This window comes from Bos indicus x Bos taurus, chromosome 10, assembly GCF_003369695.1.
Source record: "Bos indicus x Bos taurus breed Angus x Brahman F1 hybrid chromosome 10, Bos_hybrid_MaternalHap_v2.0, whole genome shotgun sequence".
In the NCBI taxonomy this organism is placed as follows: Eukaryota; Metazoa; Chordata; class Mammalia; order Artiodactyla; family Bovidae; genus Bos; species Bos indicus x Bos taurus.
In genome coordinates this window covers 54,562,452-54,580,090 of record NC_040085.1, presented here as the reverse complement: position 1 = coordinate 54,580,090, position 17,639 = coordinate 54,562,452, and the positions used below count along the sequence as shown (strand labels likewise).

General features: G+C 36.0%; 1 protein-coding gene across 1 annotated transcript in view; it reads right to left on the bottom strand.

The window, feature by feature from the left end:
• FAM227B (family with sequence similarity 227 member B) overlaps positions 1 to 17,252 on the bottom strand; it is a 37,360-nt gene extending 20,108 nt beyond the window's left edge. The window contains exons 1-6 of the mRNA XM_027552877.1: positions 17,202 to 17,252; positions 14,681 to 14,912; positions 13,097 to 13,164; positions 10,073 to 10,108; positions 9,217 to 9,321; positions 2,897 to 2,995 (exon numbers count right to left, since the gene is read on the bottom strand). Coding sequence (XP_027408678.1) covers positions 2,897 to 2,995; positions 9,217 to 9,321; positions 10,073 to 10,108; positions 13,097 to 13,164; positions 14,681 to 14,912; positions 17,202 to 17,252 — 591 coding nt within the window. The remainder of the gene's footprint in view (positions 1 to 2,896; positions 2,996 to 9,216; positions 9,322 to 10,072; positions 10,109 to 13,096; positions 13,165 to 14,680; positions 14,913 to 17,201) is intronic.
• Positions 17,253 to 17,639: the final 387 nt, after the last annotated feature.

The following is a 17,639-nucleotide window of genomic DNA, read 5'->3' as shown; positions in this document are numbered from 1 at the left end:
TTTCAAATGAGTCAGTTCTTCACATCAGGTGGCCCAAGTATTGAAATGTCACCCTAACTACTGGGAAATCCAGATTTAAAATTTTAACTTCTTGGAGTGAGTTCAATTCAGCTCAGTTCGGTCACTCAGTTGTGTCTGACTCTTTGTGACCCCATGAACTGCAGCACACCAGGCTTTCCTGTGCATCACCAATTCCCAGAGTTTACTCAAACTCAAGTCCATTGAGTTGGTGATGCCATCCAACCATCTTATCCTCTGTTGTCCCCTTCTCTTCCCGCCTTAAATCATTCCCAGCATCGGGGGCTTTTCAAATGAATCAGTTCTTTGCATCAGGTGGCTAAAGTACTGGAGTTTCAGCTGCAGTATCAGTCCTTCCAATGAATATTCAGGACTGATTTCCTTTAGGATTGACTGGTTGGATCTCCTTGCAGTCCAAGGGACTCTCAAGAGTCTTCTCCAACACCACAGTTCAAAAACATCAATTCTTTGGTGCTCAGCTTTCTTTATAGTCCATCCAACTCTCACATCCATACATGACTACTGGAAAAACCATAGCTTTGACTAGATGGACCTTTGTTGGCAAAGTAGTGTCTGCTTTTTAATATGCTGTCTAGGTTGGGCATAACTTTTCTTCCAAGGAATAAGCATCTTTTTTTCATGGCTGCAGTCACCACCTGCAGTGATTTTGGAGCCCCCCAAAATAAAGTCTATCACTGTTTCCTGGATTCAAGCCTAGCACTTTTTCTACCAGATCAATTTACCACTAAGTCACGGGTAATAAAAGAAATTTGCTTTTATATTGGTCACCTAACAATTACTGAAATAAGTTTCAGAGTCAGCATACTGAATCATGCTATATTCTGGAGTATGATTATATATTATTTCATATTGTGCTGTTGGTAATTAAACTGTACTAGTGGCTCGGGGGGAGGTTATTCTAGTTATAAAGTCAGTACTATTTATCATTTATCAGTTCAGTTCAGTTCAGTTGCTCAGTTGTGTCTGACTCTTTGCGACCCCATGAACCACAGCACACCTATAAGGTGGACCTAAAAATAGACAGAATGTATGTGTTTTGTATTCACCTGAAAATGTAGCACAGCTTGAAATATGAGCTTACCTAACACTACAAATATTCCCACACAATGCTGGTAAAAATGTATGAGCACTCACCACATTTATTTGATGTATTTAGGAACCCAAGAGGCCATGCTATTAATCTAGCTCACTGGCTTCATATATTTAACAAAAGAACCCTCTTAGAAATAAAATCATAGGTGAAATGTAATCAACAGAACAGATGAAACAGGCGCTGTTCTGGTTAAATCATGGAAATGTTGCTTCAATATGACTTGGATACCCTTTCAGTTCCCTTGGAACAGTAGCAGAACACTCACTCAGATCAATCATATAATGTTCCTCAAAATACATCAAAGATCTTAATGATATTGGAAATGTTATTAAATTGTAAGATTTTTAAATAATTACTATAATTTCAGGAAGGCAGCAGTTAGAGAGAATAGTTTGCTTAAAGACAAAATGACTTCTAATTCCTTGTTATTCCACAGATACCCCCATAAATGTAGTGGGTTGTTAACACTTTTGTGTCAGATCTGTTTGTTCCAAATAATGTAGCTTGACAAAGCAGTTACTAGAAACATTGCTAGATTATGTTTCCTTCAAAAACTTGTCATATATATAATCCTAACAGATTTAAGTGGGAAAGTAATGCTTTCTCTCTGTTATCATGGAAAAATATAAATTTGGAATCCAGATCTGGAAAAAGAAATTTAAGGTAATGAAAGTCTCATTTTATGTTTCCCTACATAATTACCTTTGTAGAACTGATACACCACTTCCTATTTCTCATTCAACTCCTAACGTTATCAGAAATACAGGACAGATACTCTTACCTTGAATTACATTAATTATTCTAACACATGTGAAGTGATGATGAAGTGAAAGTTGCTCAGCGGTTGTCCGACTCTTTGTGATCTCATGGACTATACGGTCCATGGAATTCTCTAGGCCAGCATATTGGAGTGGGTAGCCTTTCCCTTCTCCAGGGCATCTTCTCATCCCAGGGATCAAACCAGGTCTCCGCATTGCTGGTGGATTCTTTAACAGTTGAGCCACAAGGAACATAATGCTCTATTCAAATAGTTTTATGAAAAACCAATAGAACTCATTCCTTCGTTGTATGAAAGAATCCATAAGCAGTTTTCCTTGGGCAATTTGAGCTGGGGAGGTGAAGAACTGAGCCTAATATCAGACTTCCCCGATGGGGCAGCACACCTTCCTAATGCTTGGGCCGTGGTCCCCAGCATTACTCTGCTTTTCATTCTTCTAGATCCAGAGGCCACACAGCAGCCATTGGTATTCACCACTTTCTCCAGGCTCCTGTATTCTCTGATGTAAGACTCGCATACTGCTTATTTCCATTCTTTTACTGCTTCCCAGATACCCATGTCTTTCTCTTTTTAATCCTAAGCAGAGTTTTCATCTTTCTGAATCAAGAGAGGACCCTCTCTGCATCTGATATATTGTGTTTTCTAAGTGAAACCTCTTTCAATGTCACTGATTTGCAGTGGATTTTCTCTTTAGTGTTCATCAGTGCATTATACTACTGAGTAAAGCTACAACTTTATTATTTACTACAGTGTTTAACTACTCTTTTTCTGACTAATACAGACTCTGGATCTTTGAAATCCACATTAAGGTTTTAACTCCTCTAAAAGAACTCTAGATTTCAAACATGACTTCTAATATATGCAGAATACTAAAAAAACAAGCTTTGTGATAGGATCAGAAGAACATTAAAAAAACACCAGTGTTACCATTAATGAAAAATTATGCTGCAAACTTTTTAAAAAGAAGTTTAAAAAAAACATTTTACCTTAAATTTATGGAGAAACCACCACCAAAAGCAATCATGCAAAAGAGCAAGAGAAGCTTCTGAGAGAAAATGAGTCCTCCAGATTTTAAAAACTTTTCCCTACGGAAAAAAGATATATATGATCAAATTAATATGTATTATAAGACACATTAATATAAATAGGCTTTATAAAGAGTATGTATTTAATAGTTATAGACTACCACTGCTCAACAGAAATTTAATGTGAGTCATCTATATATTAAGCTTTCTAGTAGACATTTTAACAAAGTACAAATGTGAAGTTTTAGTTACATTTAACCAAATATATTTAAAATATTAGTATTATAATAAATTTTATAAAATTATTAATGAAATATTTTACATTCCTTTGGGTACTAGGTCCTTGAAATATAGTATATATTTTATATTTACAGCACATCTCAATTTTGAACACTGTATTTTCTTCAAAAATACTAGATTATAATTAGATTTTATAAAATATATGGTTATTATTTTTTAACTCTAAATTTTTTCAGTAATTGAATTAAGTAATTTTAAATTTATATATAATTAAAGTACATAAATTTTAAAATTCAGCTAATCACAGGCATAGAAAATAAACTTAAGGTTATCAAAAGGGAAAGTAGTGGAGAGGGATAAATCTTAAGTTTGGGATTAACAGATACACACTACTATATATAAAATAGATAAGTAAGAAGGTCCCACTGTATAACATACGAAACTATATTCACTACCTTGTAATAACCTATAGTGGAAATACCTTGTAATAACCTATAATGGAAAAAAAACTTAAAAAGTGTATACATATAATATATATAGTATAACTGAATCATGTTGCTGTACCCCAGAAACCAACACAACACTGTTAAACTATTTTTCAATAAAAAAATACAACAGGCATATTTCATATGCTCAGTAATCACATTTGGTTAGCAGTCATTGAAATGGCAGTGTAGGCTAGACCAGGACTAGCAAAAATCCAGGACACATGCTACAGTTTCCCTTTTATGATAAAGATTGCTGCTGCTGCGTCACTTTAGTCGTGTCCGACTCTGTGCGACCCCATAGACGGCAGCCCACTAGGCTCCTCTGTCCCTGGGATTCTCCAGGCAAGAACACTGGAGTGGGTTGCCATTTCCTTCTCCATTGCATGAAAGTGAAAAGTGAAAGTGAAGTCGCTCAGTCGTGTCCGACTCCTAGCGACCCCATGGACTGCAGCCTACCAGGCTCCTCCATCCATGGGGTTTTCTAGGCAAAAGTACTGGAGTGGGGTGCCATTGCCTTCTCCGATGATAAAGACAGATATCAACAATCATGGGATTCTAACCCACTGGGCCCCATCATAAGTCTAGAGCCTAACTAAACATAGTATTCTTTCTTAGCAATTCATCAAAACGGGCACATGAAGTTAATTTACCATGACTACTAGAGACTAAATCTTGGTTTAAAAAAGTACATTCAGTGGATCATTTTATCTTATTCACTAAAAGTTTTTAAATGGCAGATCTAGTACAGTTCAAGATTTATTTCAATGAAATCCATAGGTAGGAACTTCTCTTCCTCAAGTACAAGTCTACAAAAAGGATATTGTACAAACTTTTATGTGTGCTCAGTCAGTTCAGTCCTGTCTGACTCTGTGGCCCAATAGACTGTAGCTGGCCAGGCTCCTCTGTCCATGGGATTTCCCAGGCAAGAAGACTGGAGTGGGTTGCCATGTCCTTCTCCAGGGGATCGTCCTCATCAAGGGACTGAACCTGCATCTCCTGTACTGGTAGGAGGTTTCTTTACCCCTGAGTCAGCAGGGAAACCTGCAAACTTTTATACCAAGGAGATTTTTTTTTTTATCATGCATTCTGTAGGGGGCACTTCTTTTTCAGAGGCCACTTTATAGAATACATTGGTAAGAGCTTCAACTTATTTAGTACTCCTTAATTACAAAAAACATAAAGAAAAAAGTAGAAAGTTAAAATACAAGAGAAAAATCTGAATTTTTGTTGAAATACTTTCTAAATTTCAAGCAAGCATGCTTTTTAGTGTAAACTAATTACATGATTGCTTCTGTTCTAAGCTTTGGTTGTGCTTAGTGACACTAACTTTCAGCAAAATTCCAAATTCTTTAAATTATTATCAGTATTTAGTCAAAACAACAAAAACTAGAAATCAGCGAAAAAATTCCAAACCCAGCTTAAAAAGTTAAATGGTACTTTCTTCCATTAACCTTTACCTTTTGTGACACTTTGATTCATATAAATGTAAACATACCTTGAAGCCTATACATTATCTGACTTGGAACTTTTTCTCCTATTACTGATTCTTTTAATAGGTTGGATAAAACTACTTCTAATGTCCTCTAAGACATTTTGTGTATATCTGTATGTTTGTGGCTCAGATTTCTCATAATATAGGCCTCTTTTCACCCAATTCAATAAAATTTTTACTGAGCATCATCTGTAGTCAAGGTTCTGTTCTGGATGGTACAGGGTATAATTTACACTTTATCAAGAAACTTAATCTACGACTGTATGTGCAAGAATGTTATTTGGACAGGGTAACGTGAATCCAGTCAATTTCATGGATTGCCTTGCCTTCAAGCATGTAACAGTAACCCTTTAACACTCTCTTTCCAAGCTTTAGATTCATAAAGTTCACTCTTGGGAAGTTACAATAAGCATTTCTATGAAATAACATTCCTTCTGATTTTCCTACACCTATTTTTTCTTCACTTTAATTTCATCATCTATTTGAATGCCATTGCACTGCACATGTGTAGCAGGCCAACTACCTTCTCATAGTTCACAGGGTTCTCACAGCAAGAATACTGGTGGGGTTTCTCATTACCTCCTCTAGGGGACCGTGTTCTCTCAGAACCTTTGACTGTGTGGAACTGGAGCCTATTATACAGAGTGAAGTAAGCCAGAAAGAAAAACACCAATACAGTATACTAATGCATATATATGGAATTTAGAAAGATGGTAACAATAACCCTGTATACGAGACAGCAAAAGAGACACTGATGCATAGAACAGTCTTTTGGACTCTGTGGGAGAGGGAGAGGGTGGGATGATTTGGGAAAATGGCATTGAAATATGTATAATATCATATATGAAACGAGTCGCCAGTCCAGGTTCGATGCATGATACTGGATGCTTGGGGCTGGTGCACTGGGATGACCCAGAGGGATGGTATGGGGAGGGAGGAGGGAGGAGGGTTCAGGATGGGGAACACATGTATACCTGTGGTGGATTCATTTCAATATATGGCAAAACCAATACAATATTGTAAAGTTAAAAAAAAAAAAAAACTATGGAAAATTCTTAAAGAGGGGAATACCAGACCATCTTACCTGTCTCCTGAAAAACCTGTATGCAACTCAAGAAGCAACAGTTAGACCCACATATAGAACAACTCACAGGTTCAAACTTGGCAAAGGAGAACAAGGCTGTATATTGTCACCCTATTTAACTTATATGCAGGTATATCTTGCAAAATGCCAGGCTGGATGAATCACAAGCTGGAATCAAGACTGCCAGGAGATATATCAAGAACCTCAGATATACAGATGGTACCGCCCTAATGGCAGAAAGTAAAGAGGAACTAAAGAACCTCCTGATGGGGTGAAAGAGGAGAGTGGAAAAGCTGGTTTAAAAGTCAACATTCAAAAAAATAAGATCATGGGGTCCAGTCCCATCACTTCATGACAAATAGAAGGGGAAAAAGTGGAAGCAGTGACAGATTTTCTTGGGGTCCAAAAATCACTTCAGACAGTGACTGCAGCCATGAAATAAAAGACACTTGCTCTTTGGAAGAAAAGCTATGACAAACATAAGAGTATTAAAAAGCAAAGACATAACTTTGCTTACAAAGGTCCATATATAGTCAAAGCTATGGTTTTTCCAGTAGTCACACACAGATGTGAGATCTGGACTATAAAGAAGGCTGAGTGCTAAAGAACTGATGCTTTCAAATCGTGGAGATGGAAAATATTCTTGAGGGTCCTTTGGACAACAAGGAGATCAAACTAGTCAATCCTAAAGGAAATCAACTCTGAATGTTCATTAGAGGGACTGTTGCTGAACACTTTGGCCACCTCATGCAAAGAGCCAATTCACTGGAAAAGACTTATGTTGGCAAAGATTGAAGGCAAAAGGAGAATGGAGTGTCAGAGGATGAGATGGTTAGGTAGCATCATCAACTCGAAGGACATGAATTTGAGCAAACTCCAGGAGACGGTGCAGGACAGGGAAGCTTGGCATGCTGCAGTCCATAGGGTTGCAAAGAGTCGAGGTCACAGCAATTAAACGATGACAAAAGGCCCATTAAAATTCTTTTTTCAAATCAGGTAGGTATATTAACAAATAGAACACTGGTTATTTATGTTTAGATACACCATTGTTTGTTGTTATTGATAATTGCTAAGTCATGTCCGGCTCTCTGTGACCCCATGGACTGTAGCCTGCCAGGCTTCTCTGTCCTTGGCATTCTCCAGGCAAGAATACTGGAGTGGATTGCCACTTCCTACTCCAGGGATCTTCCCAATCAGGGATCGTACCCGCATCTCCTACATTGGCAGGTGGATTCTTTACCACCAGGGACACACTGTTGGTACATAAACTCAAAATATCCTAAACCTAGCTGCTTGTCATATCCTGTGTACTTCTTACCCCAACCCCCTATCTGCGTACACTCCTCCCTTTCCCACTTCTTTCAAAAATGCTGGCATCCTCCAAGTATACAAAATACTCCTCACAGCTGTACTTCTATGTCTTGTTTATGTGACCGACTTGTGATCTATGTTAGATGTACATGCATCCATGGTTAAAATATAGTCTCATTTTAGAATACAAAATGCTAAAATTAAAGATTATAGAATGTCTAGAACATTCCTAAGATTATTTTAACAATAATTTATATTAATTTCTTTATAATAAAACCTTTTCCATGAGGAAACTTTGGAAAATAGTCAGACAATGTAACAAACTTGCTCATGATCCAGGCATAATCATACCACCTATAGTTTTTCTCTTAAAAAATGAAATCAGGTGATTGTATCATGAGGGCAAACTAAGTCTTCCCTCTCATCAATATCCCATAAAATATAAAAGAGAATTGAGAAGCATCTGTATTAGTATAGAAAATAAGAAAAGGTGTAATTACTAAATCATTTTAGGTGGAGTTTTCAATGGAGTTCTGTGGTTCCCTAATGGAGGGGCAAACAGAAGGCCCAAATCAGGTTAATCAGATTATTTCTTGGAATATTTTTTCTTGAGGATGAAACACTAAAAAACACTCTTCATCTTGAAGAGTGAGGAATGGGCAGAGAATAATGGCTGACACTGATTTATCCAAGTTTAATGGTTGACTGTGCTCCTTCTGATCATCTATAGGGGACTATAGTAGGAGAGAAGATTGATTTTGTGTTGAGAAATAAAGAGCCACAGGAAGGCAGGAAGAGGGTCTGTGTGCATGCATGGTAAGTCGCTTCAGTTATGTCCAACTCTTTGTGACCCCATGGACTATAGCTGGCCAGGCTCCTCTATCCACAGGATTCTCCAGGCAAAAATACTGGAGTAGGTTGCCATGCCCACCTTTAGGGGATCTTCACAACCCAGGAATTGAACCCCAAGTCTCTCACCTCTCCTGCATTGGCAGGTGGGTTCTTTACCACAAGCACTGCCTGGGAAGCTCCCAGCAGAGGGTCTACTAAGAGCCAAGTCCATCTCAGAGTCTGCCTGGAGGTACAAGGAGCGTTGTCCAAGTCCCCAGTAAACAGAAACCTTTTTAGTTGATCACTTAATATTTAAATGAGAGGGAAATCAATACCAAAAACCACTCAAACCTCATCCTATACCTGGCATTCAATGGCCACTGATCTATTTACCTTCCTGTGTGCAGTTTTTCAATAAACTGGCTATTGATATTTCTGTAGAGATGTTTCTTAAAAATTCCTCAGAAACTTGAAGGTTCAAAAGGTGGGGCTGTGGGGAAGGGTTCTCCTAAATTATCCTGACATCAAAATGAGCAGGCTAACATATCCTGAGCTGATAGAGCGGGGAGAGGGGGAAACACCTGTTATAGTCATGTGCCAAATCAATGCACACTAGCAACCTCAGACTCCTGAGGCAGTAACACAGAATCAAATATATTCTCTTTTGGTTATCAAGGTGTTAAAAATATCACTGGTCTTTCCTGCTAGACTTAATGCCAGAAAGAATTGAATCTTGCTTAATACCTAATCTGTCATAGCTTTAAATAAAGGCCTAATTCATGAAATCATATCCTCCAAATGTATCATATAATAGAAATAAAATAATATTACATACATCAAAGTTATGGGCCTTTAAAATAAAAAGATAAATTCGTTCAGCATTCAGATGTCTAGGTAGCTGAGTAAGCTCATTTGTTCTAAATCCTGGGAAGTCACAACCCTAGAAAGAAGAAAAATCACAGAACAGGAATTACTTAATTCTTTTCATATAACTACAGAAGACAGGTAAAAATTCTACTAGCATTCACTAGCAATTATATTACAAACTTTTACTAAAAATAAGTAAATATATTTTATCCCACCTAAGAAAAATCTTCAAATATCCAACAGTCCATTCTGAAGGAGATCAGCCCTGGGATTTCTTTGGAAGGAATGATGCTAAAGCTGAAACTCCAGTACTTTGGCCACCTCATGCGAAGAGTTGACTCATTGGAAAAGACTCTAATGCTGGGAGGGATTGGGGGCAGGAGGAGAAGGGGACGACAGAGGATGAGATGGCTGGATGGCATCACTGACTCGATGGACGTGAGTCTGGGTGAACTCCGGGAGTTGGTGATGGACAGGGAGGCCTGGCGTGCTGCGATTCACGGGGTCGCAAAGAGTCGGACACGACTGAGCGACTGAACTGAACTGAACTAAACTGATGATATTAAGAGCCCTGGCATATTCATATGTCAAAAATTTAAAAGTAAAAGCAATTATTTCAGAACTAATTTTAACTTAAATTACAACAAATTTTAGACAGGCTACACATAAAGAAATTGATGAGTCAGAAAAAGAGCTTCTGTATTCTTTCCAACTCTCTCTTCTGGGGCCATTATCTATATTTATTGCTGTATTACTTTAAACATTCTTTTAGTTCCACATAATATTTTTGATATATAATCTCATAAAACAGAAATTTTAAATACCTCTATATCCTTCTTTGTTTCCATTTCATCTGAAAGCTGGAAAAAATTTAAAATAAAATCTTTAAAATTCTAAATTTAAGAATTTTTAGACTTTGTAACTCTACTAAGTATGTGTGTGTGTGTGTGTGTGTGTATGTGTCTTACTGAGACAGAGAATGCTGTTGCTATATAAGATGCTGAGAATACAAAAATATTCCTTGCCCTCAAGTTAGTCTGGGGGTAAGAAGGGAGTCAGCTACATATACAAAACACAAAGACATAAGAGCTATAACAGAAATACATACCAACTACTTATTGCAGTTTGATTTTTCTGGGAAACAGACTGTGAGGTGGAAAACCAATTTAGTGTTCAGAATGTTTATGGGGATTGATTATCTACGGAAGGCAAGAGGAGACGGAAGACGGAAAAGCCAGCTATGAGACGAGTCCCTCAGCCCTGACCCTGAACAGAGCTCTAAAACCGAAAGGATCCATAGCAGTTGTTCTGAACTGGGTTGAAACAGTCAGGTCTTTCCGTTTCCAACTTGTGAGTGTGAGTCCTGGGCGGTAGTGTGAGTGAGTGACTCCTAGATGATAGTTTCCTTGGGAGAGGAGGATCTGTCTGTGAGAGGAATCCCTGAAGGAGCTGACAGCTGAAGGATGTCCACTAACAACGCTTTTAGCAGCTGGGGCAACAGGTCCTTCCTTGAAGGGGAATCTGGGTGGCACATCTTCATGCCCATGACACCACTTTACACAGAGAACAGGAACCCTTCTGTTTAGATTAGTTTGGGTGTTCTAGACATGCTAATATATTGTTTATTAACTACCTTGCAGGCAAATTTATACACATTACACACATACATATATCATTTAAGAGATGACATAGGAAACCAATTAGAAAGGATGATGATATACTGCCATATGAAAGAGGATCACGTTATTGCCATTTAAAGTATTGGTAAATGGATAAAAAAGAGAAGGAAAGTGAGATCAGTTATAAGAAATAAAGCTGTATGCTTGAGAGCTACAGACATAATTGGTCAATAAATTGGGATTTTAAAAGATATTAATCTTGAAGTCCTGGTTTTAGTCTCCAGAAAACAAAGAAACACTGGAAGTTTTCAAAGAGCAGAGTAATAGTAACACAAAACTAGTTCTTATAACACAATCTGAAAAATATACCACAAAAATATAAATAATACATTTTAAAATCCTGATGAAATCCAATAAGATATATTTAACAAAATTATCATTAAAAGTTTTGCTACTGCAATTCATTTAAAAGGTCATTTTAAGAGATCCTGAAAAACATTTGATAAAATTCATTAGAATTTTTGAAATCCTTTTGAAAATACAAAATTTACAATGACTAACGTATCTAGTTATATTGGCTTAAAACTCAACACTCAGAAAACTAAGATCATGGCATTCGGTCCCATCACTTCATGGTGAATAGATGGGGAAACAGTGGAAATAGTGACAGGCTTTATTTTGGGGGGCTCCAAAATCACTGCAGATGGTGACTGCTGCCATGAAATTACAAGATGCTTGCTCATTAGAAGAAAAGTTATGACTAACCTAGGCAGCTTATTAAAAAGCAGAGACATTACGTGGCCAACAAAGGTCAGTCTAGTCAAAGCTATGGATTTTCCAGTAGTCATGTATGGATGTGAGAGTTGGACTATAAAGAAAGCTAAGTGCTGAAGAATTGATGCTTTTGAATTGTGGTGTTGGAGAAGACTCTTGAGAGTCCCTTGGACTGCAAGGAGAGTCAACCAGTCCATCCTAAAGGAGATCAGTCCTGAATATTCATTGGAAGGACTGATGCTAAAGGTGAAACTCCAGTACTTCAGTCACCTGATGCAAAGAACTGAGTCATTTGAAAAGACCCTGATGCTGGGCAAGATTTAAGGCTGGAGGAGAAGGGGACGACAGAGGATGAGATGGTTGGATGGCATCACCGACTCAATGGACATGAGTTTGAGTAAACTCCGGGAGTTGGTGATGGACAGGGAAGCCTGGTGTGCTGCAGTTCATGGAGTCACAAAGAGTCAGACACTACTGAGTGACTGAACTGAACTGTACCTCCTTTCTAGAAAACAATTTGGCAACATGTATCAAAACACTTAGATTTTCACATTTTCCCCATGTATTAATAGTTTCACTTCTGAAATTTATCATGAAATAATCATGCATAATCACAAATTTTAGCTCTAAATATATTCCTAGCAGCTTTGTAAATAATAATGAAATTTAACCAAACATCCAGCAAGAGGGCTATTACATTAGTTTATTTTTTAAATGATGTAGAAACCCTTTGACATTTGGCAATGGTAAAAATTCCATAAAACATTGAATATGTTTAAAAGTTAGTTTAATTTGAATTTTAAATGTTTTTAAATAAAAAGACAAATGAAAATGACAATAGTGAGATATGTTATTTATCTATAAATGATAAAATAAGAATGCTTATCCTGTTTAGTGCTTAAGGCTTAATTTTCTATAATGACTACCTTAGTCATAATCAGGAAAAATAACATACCAAGTAATTTGAAATTCAAAAAACATTTGAGGAGGTGAATGGATGAATGGCCGCATTTCAAGTTTTTCTAGCTTTAATTTTAGAATGTATTTTTGAAAAAGATGAAGTTTCTCAAAGAAAGCTATTATAATTCTAATCAAAATCTCAGAGATTCTTTTAAAAAAGTTAACAAAGTAATTCTATAGGCAATAAAAACTGTTATTTTTTCCTAAAGGAAAAAGACATTTGGGACATATACCCCTAAGTATAAGACATTATAAAGTTTTAAATAACCAGAGGATAAAATAAGTCTTCAAATAAATTGCAGTGATGTGAGAACACCAAAAGTCATACTGAGTGTATAAAGAAGACTATGAGCCCAGCTATTTTAAAAATACAGGGATAGATAGATGATAAAAGACTAAAAGGAAATTTTTAATGTTATCAATGCTTATTTATGAAATTATAGTGACATTTTCTGTGAAATAGTTTTTCAAACAAGATGAAAACAAATACCATACCATTATCTTCTTTTCCTTATGGTACTTCTTCAGAAATGCCTTGTATTGTTTCAGTTTTCCATGAGAAACTTTAAAAAATGAGAGTTTACACATGTAAATACACAAATATCCTTTAAAATTGAAAAGCAGATTATATATAATTATATATATTAAGAAAATTATATATAAAACTATCCAATGATATCAACCAGTTTTAAAATTTTTAAAATTTATTTAATTGAAGGATAATTACAATATTGTGACGGTTTTTGCCATTTATCAACATGAATCAGCCATAGGCACATGTGTCCCCTTACTCCTGGTCCCCCCTCCCACCTCACCCCATCCCTCCTGGTTGTCACAGAGCATCAGCTCTGGGGTCCCAAACTCCAAGTAAATATTTTGATAAGCATAATGCTAGATACATAATGCTAGTCTGAGTTAAATTACATCTTTTCCTTTTCCTTTTGCTATTTAGAAACGTCACCTTCAAACTAGTCTGTCTTTAGTACTTGCTCCTATATCTACAATTTTACCTTAATCCCTTCTTACTGAACAACCCCAAGTTTTTCAAACAGCTCAGCCACTTACATCTGGTTGTTTCATGGTCACCTTAAACACAATACGGTACAGGACCCTGCAGCATGGCCCAGTGAAAGACTATGGGGGCTCTGAAGTCAGATAATCTAGACTTGAGCCTAAGCTCTGATACTTACATATTGAGGACAATGAGTACATAAAAAGTTGTTTTTTAAAATTATGCACAGGTGCTTTCTCTCTCTCTGTATGTTTATATAGACACAGCTATATATATATAGCTTGTATAATTAAATTTTTTTAAAATAATTAAAAATTCCATAAGAAAATTCTCACAATAGAGAATTTAGTAACATTGTACTTAGACACACTCAGATTTCGAAAACTCAAGGCCTGAAAATGATATTAAGTAGCTAATTACATCTATTTAGTACACAGAAAATGTAAGTACAACCAATATCATTCTTAAGACATATATGACAAGTTTGCCCATAGAATAAGAATCACCATTAGTATCTAAAAGTATTCTCAAAGTGTTAAAAATACAACTAGGTAAAGGCTATATAAATACTGAAAAGCAGTAAAAATTATCATTACTTACAGATAAGCTTTTCACTCAGTCTGCAGTTATCCAACCGTGAATGCTAAGTATTTCTCACAAACTAACTTAGCTTATATAGGTGAAGTCTCACTCCTTTTATTTTGGTTATAGGTTTAACTGTTTTTATATCTTGATTCTTGCTGACTTGCTTTTCTCTGGTACCAATATTTGTTAATGCAACTCTGTTTCCCTGATATTCAGTTATCTCTGCTCCAGCTCAAAGTTTAGAACTGTTTTAGGTTTTGTCCCAGCAACACTTTCTTTGAATCCAAATGGTCATGTTCAACTAAAAAGCCATACTGGACCATTTAGAAATGAAGAGGTTTTAAAATAAAATAAATTTATGTTTTTAGATATTTTTACCTTAGGATTTCATTCTTTATGAGAATACACACACAGACAGACACAAACACAACAGACACACATACAACTGACAATTAGTTTATGTATATAAAAAATAGATTTACTTGTCCTGGAAATTATTCTGTTCCACTCGAATATTTCAGAAGCATGGTTTTTCAAAAGAATTGAACATTCTGCTAATCTTGACTCCATGGCCATAGCTGCATCATCTACTCGCAGGACATTTCCCCACAGATGTGTATAAATGGAAGTAAATGAACTATCTTCTTTTATTTTCTTCATAGTGTATAACAATTTATCACTATCCCATAAATGGATTTCCTTTGGCCAATGATCCTGCAGAAAATGTGAGACAATACAACTTAAACCATTTTTTGAATGAATTTAAAGAGTTCAAAAATCAATGAACTAAAATTGAAGTTTTATTCTACAGCATGATTTTTATTAAATGTATATTTTTTAATTTGTAAAAAACCATAAACTTTAGAAGTTTCAAATGCTTTACAAAAACCTTTCTTCCTGAATCATTTGAAAGTAAGTTGCTTACTTGACTGATGCCCCCATCATCCTTGAATAGTTGAGTATTTATTTCCAAAGAACAAAAACATTCCCCTATATAACCAACTATAACTATCAGAATATGGAAACTGGCATTGTTACATCATTCCTATATAATTCTCTGAGATTACTTGAGTTCATCAACTAAATCAATAATGCTCTTTATGGTACAAGGATCTAGTTCAGTATCACACATTGCAGTTAAGCATCATATGTTTTTAATCCCCTTTGGTCTACAACAGTTCCTCAGTCTTGACCTCTATGTAATTAAAGCCATGAGTTCATATTGATAAATTTAATTCCAGTTCCAAACATTCTAGTTTTCTCTTTTTCCATATCATAATTACCATCTCCAAGAGTGAAAAATCTAACTGACATTATCTTAAATATATGTACTGATTGGATCAATCGTCTCAGGTAACCAATCTCTCCTATCCACCGCTAGTCTCTTCAGTATATGGATGCCCTTCTCATTCTGCTTAGGCTCTGACTTTTCAATCCAGGCCACAGTTTGTCTCTGCACTTCCCGGAACCACCTCCCCACCCTGGTCACACGTGAATACCATCCTCACCCCGCTGGATTCCGACACCTGTGGGGTCATATGGATACCTTCCCCATGGTGGCAGGGTTCCGAAAGCCTGCTCCGGGGGACCACAGCACATTTCCTTCCCCTACCAATGTGGATGCTGCCTTGTTCTGACCCCCAAATGGCTTTAGGACTACATTGTTCACGAAGGGAAGGAGAAGAAGGAAAGGGAAGGAAAGGGGAATCACAACATTAATATTTGCAAACCTAAATACAAGATAATATTTTAATTGAGTTGTTGAATACCAAAACAAAGAAAGATAACAGACATAATTAAAGGTTTGTGAGTAAGAGAATGCTTTCCGGAAGAGTAGCAGTTTTCATAGGATGAAACTCTTTTAAGAAGAATGTGGGTAAGATATTCTGGGAATTTAGCTTAAATGGGAATAAATCTGGAGTCGGCAGATAAGAAATTTTAAGTTTTGCCTTGGTCTATTCTACTTCCATTTTTCTTCCTTTGAAAGCTTCCTAAATCCACTATACTCTGTAATGGTAACAGGTACCTGAATAATAACCAGAGTTTAATGCTGAAAAACTTCCCCAGCAGGATCTAGGTCCCCCTGCCATTTTGGAAAAAGAGAATTCTAGATGCATCAGTGTTCTCTCACAAATCCTACAAACATATGTCTTAAAACACATAACCACCTGGGGAAGTTTTCCAGCCTTAAAATCTGGATATTATGCGTCAAAATTACAAAGATCTTTGAAAAATAAGATATGATCACAAGATACACTCCCTGGAGACAAACATTGTCAAATTAGAATGACAGCCACTTTTGAAAACATAGTCCTTATGTTAGGGGTCATCCCAATTGTTAGGGAAGTTAGGAAAGTGGCAAGAGGCTAAAATTGGAAGTGAATTTGGGGAAAGTGGGGAGAGGCTAAAATGGAAATGAACTTGAACAGATTTTACAACATGCCTGAAGGTTTATGAAAATACACCTTTATGTCAGACTTGAGATATTACAACTCTTGTTCAAGATATTGAATTATACTATATAATTATACTATGAATAAAGTATCCTGAAATTCTACCAGCTTGATTAGATTATGTTTTCTCTAAATACAGAGATACATCTGGTTAATCTATAAAGGATAAAATTAAGATGCTTATCTTTTTTAGTGCTTTTCTCTTTAACTTTCTAAAATGACTATCTTAGTTATAACCAGGAAAAAAAAAATCAGTAATTTTGAAATTTAAAAAAATCACATTTTAAGGAGGTTGATAGATGAGTGCTGGCACTTAAAGTCTTTATAGCTCTAACACTATGTGATTTTAGAATGTATTTTTTAAAAGGACTGTTTCTAAAAGTAATTTCAAAAGTCTATTGTAATTCCAATCAAACTCTCAACAATTTCTTTTAAAACTGTCAAAGTAACTCTACGGGCAATCAAAAAGAATTGCTGTATTTTCCTAAAGGAAAAGGATTGATATGTGTACCAGTGGTGAAGACCCCATAAAACAGGATATTCTACTCACCAAGTTTTGAAGCTTTAAAAATTCTTCAATGTTCTTTGGAGGTTCTTGCATTTTCTAATGAAGTAAAATCAATATTGTTCATTAACATAAATTCAGATTGTTTATAGGATGGCTATACTTAATTTATTTAAGTACATTATGATACTGGACTTCAGTTATAATTTTCAGAGCTGTAAGTAAGATATTGTAAACTATTCTCTTTGTAAAGTTCTTGTACTTTGAAAAGGGACAGAGATTAATGTTTAAATTCTGAGTCTGCGAACCAAATTCTATAAAAGGCCTCCTTCTCATACACTTTTCCTAGAGAAAAGCTACATATGAATCCTGCTCAACGTCCTCATTTCTAATTCCATCATGAGTTCCAAGATATTTTGGGCTATCTTGGATGGTGTCTACAATAAATTCAGAGTCAATAATATATAATAACATTCTCCTCTT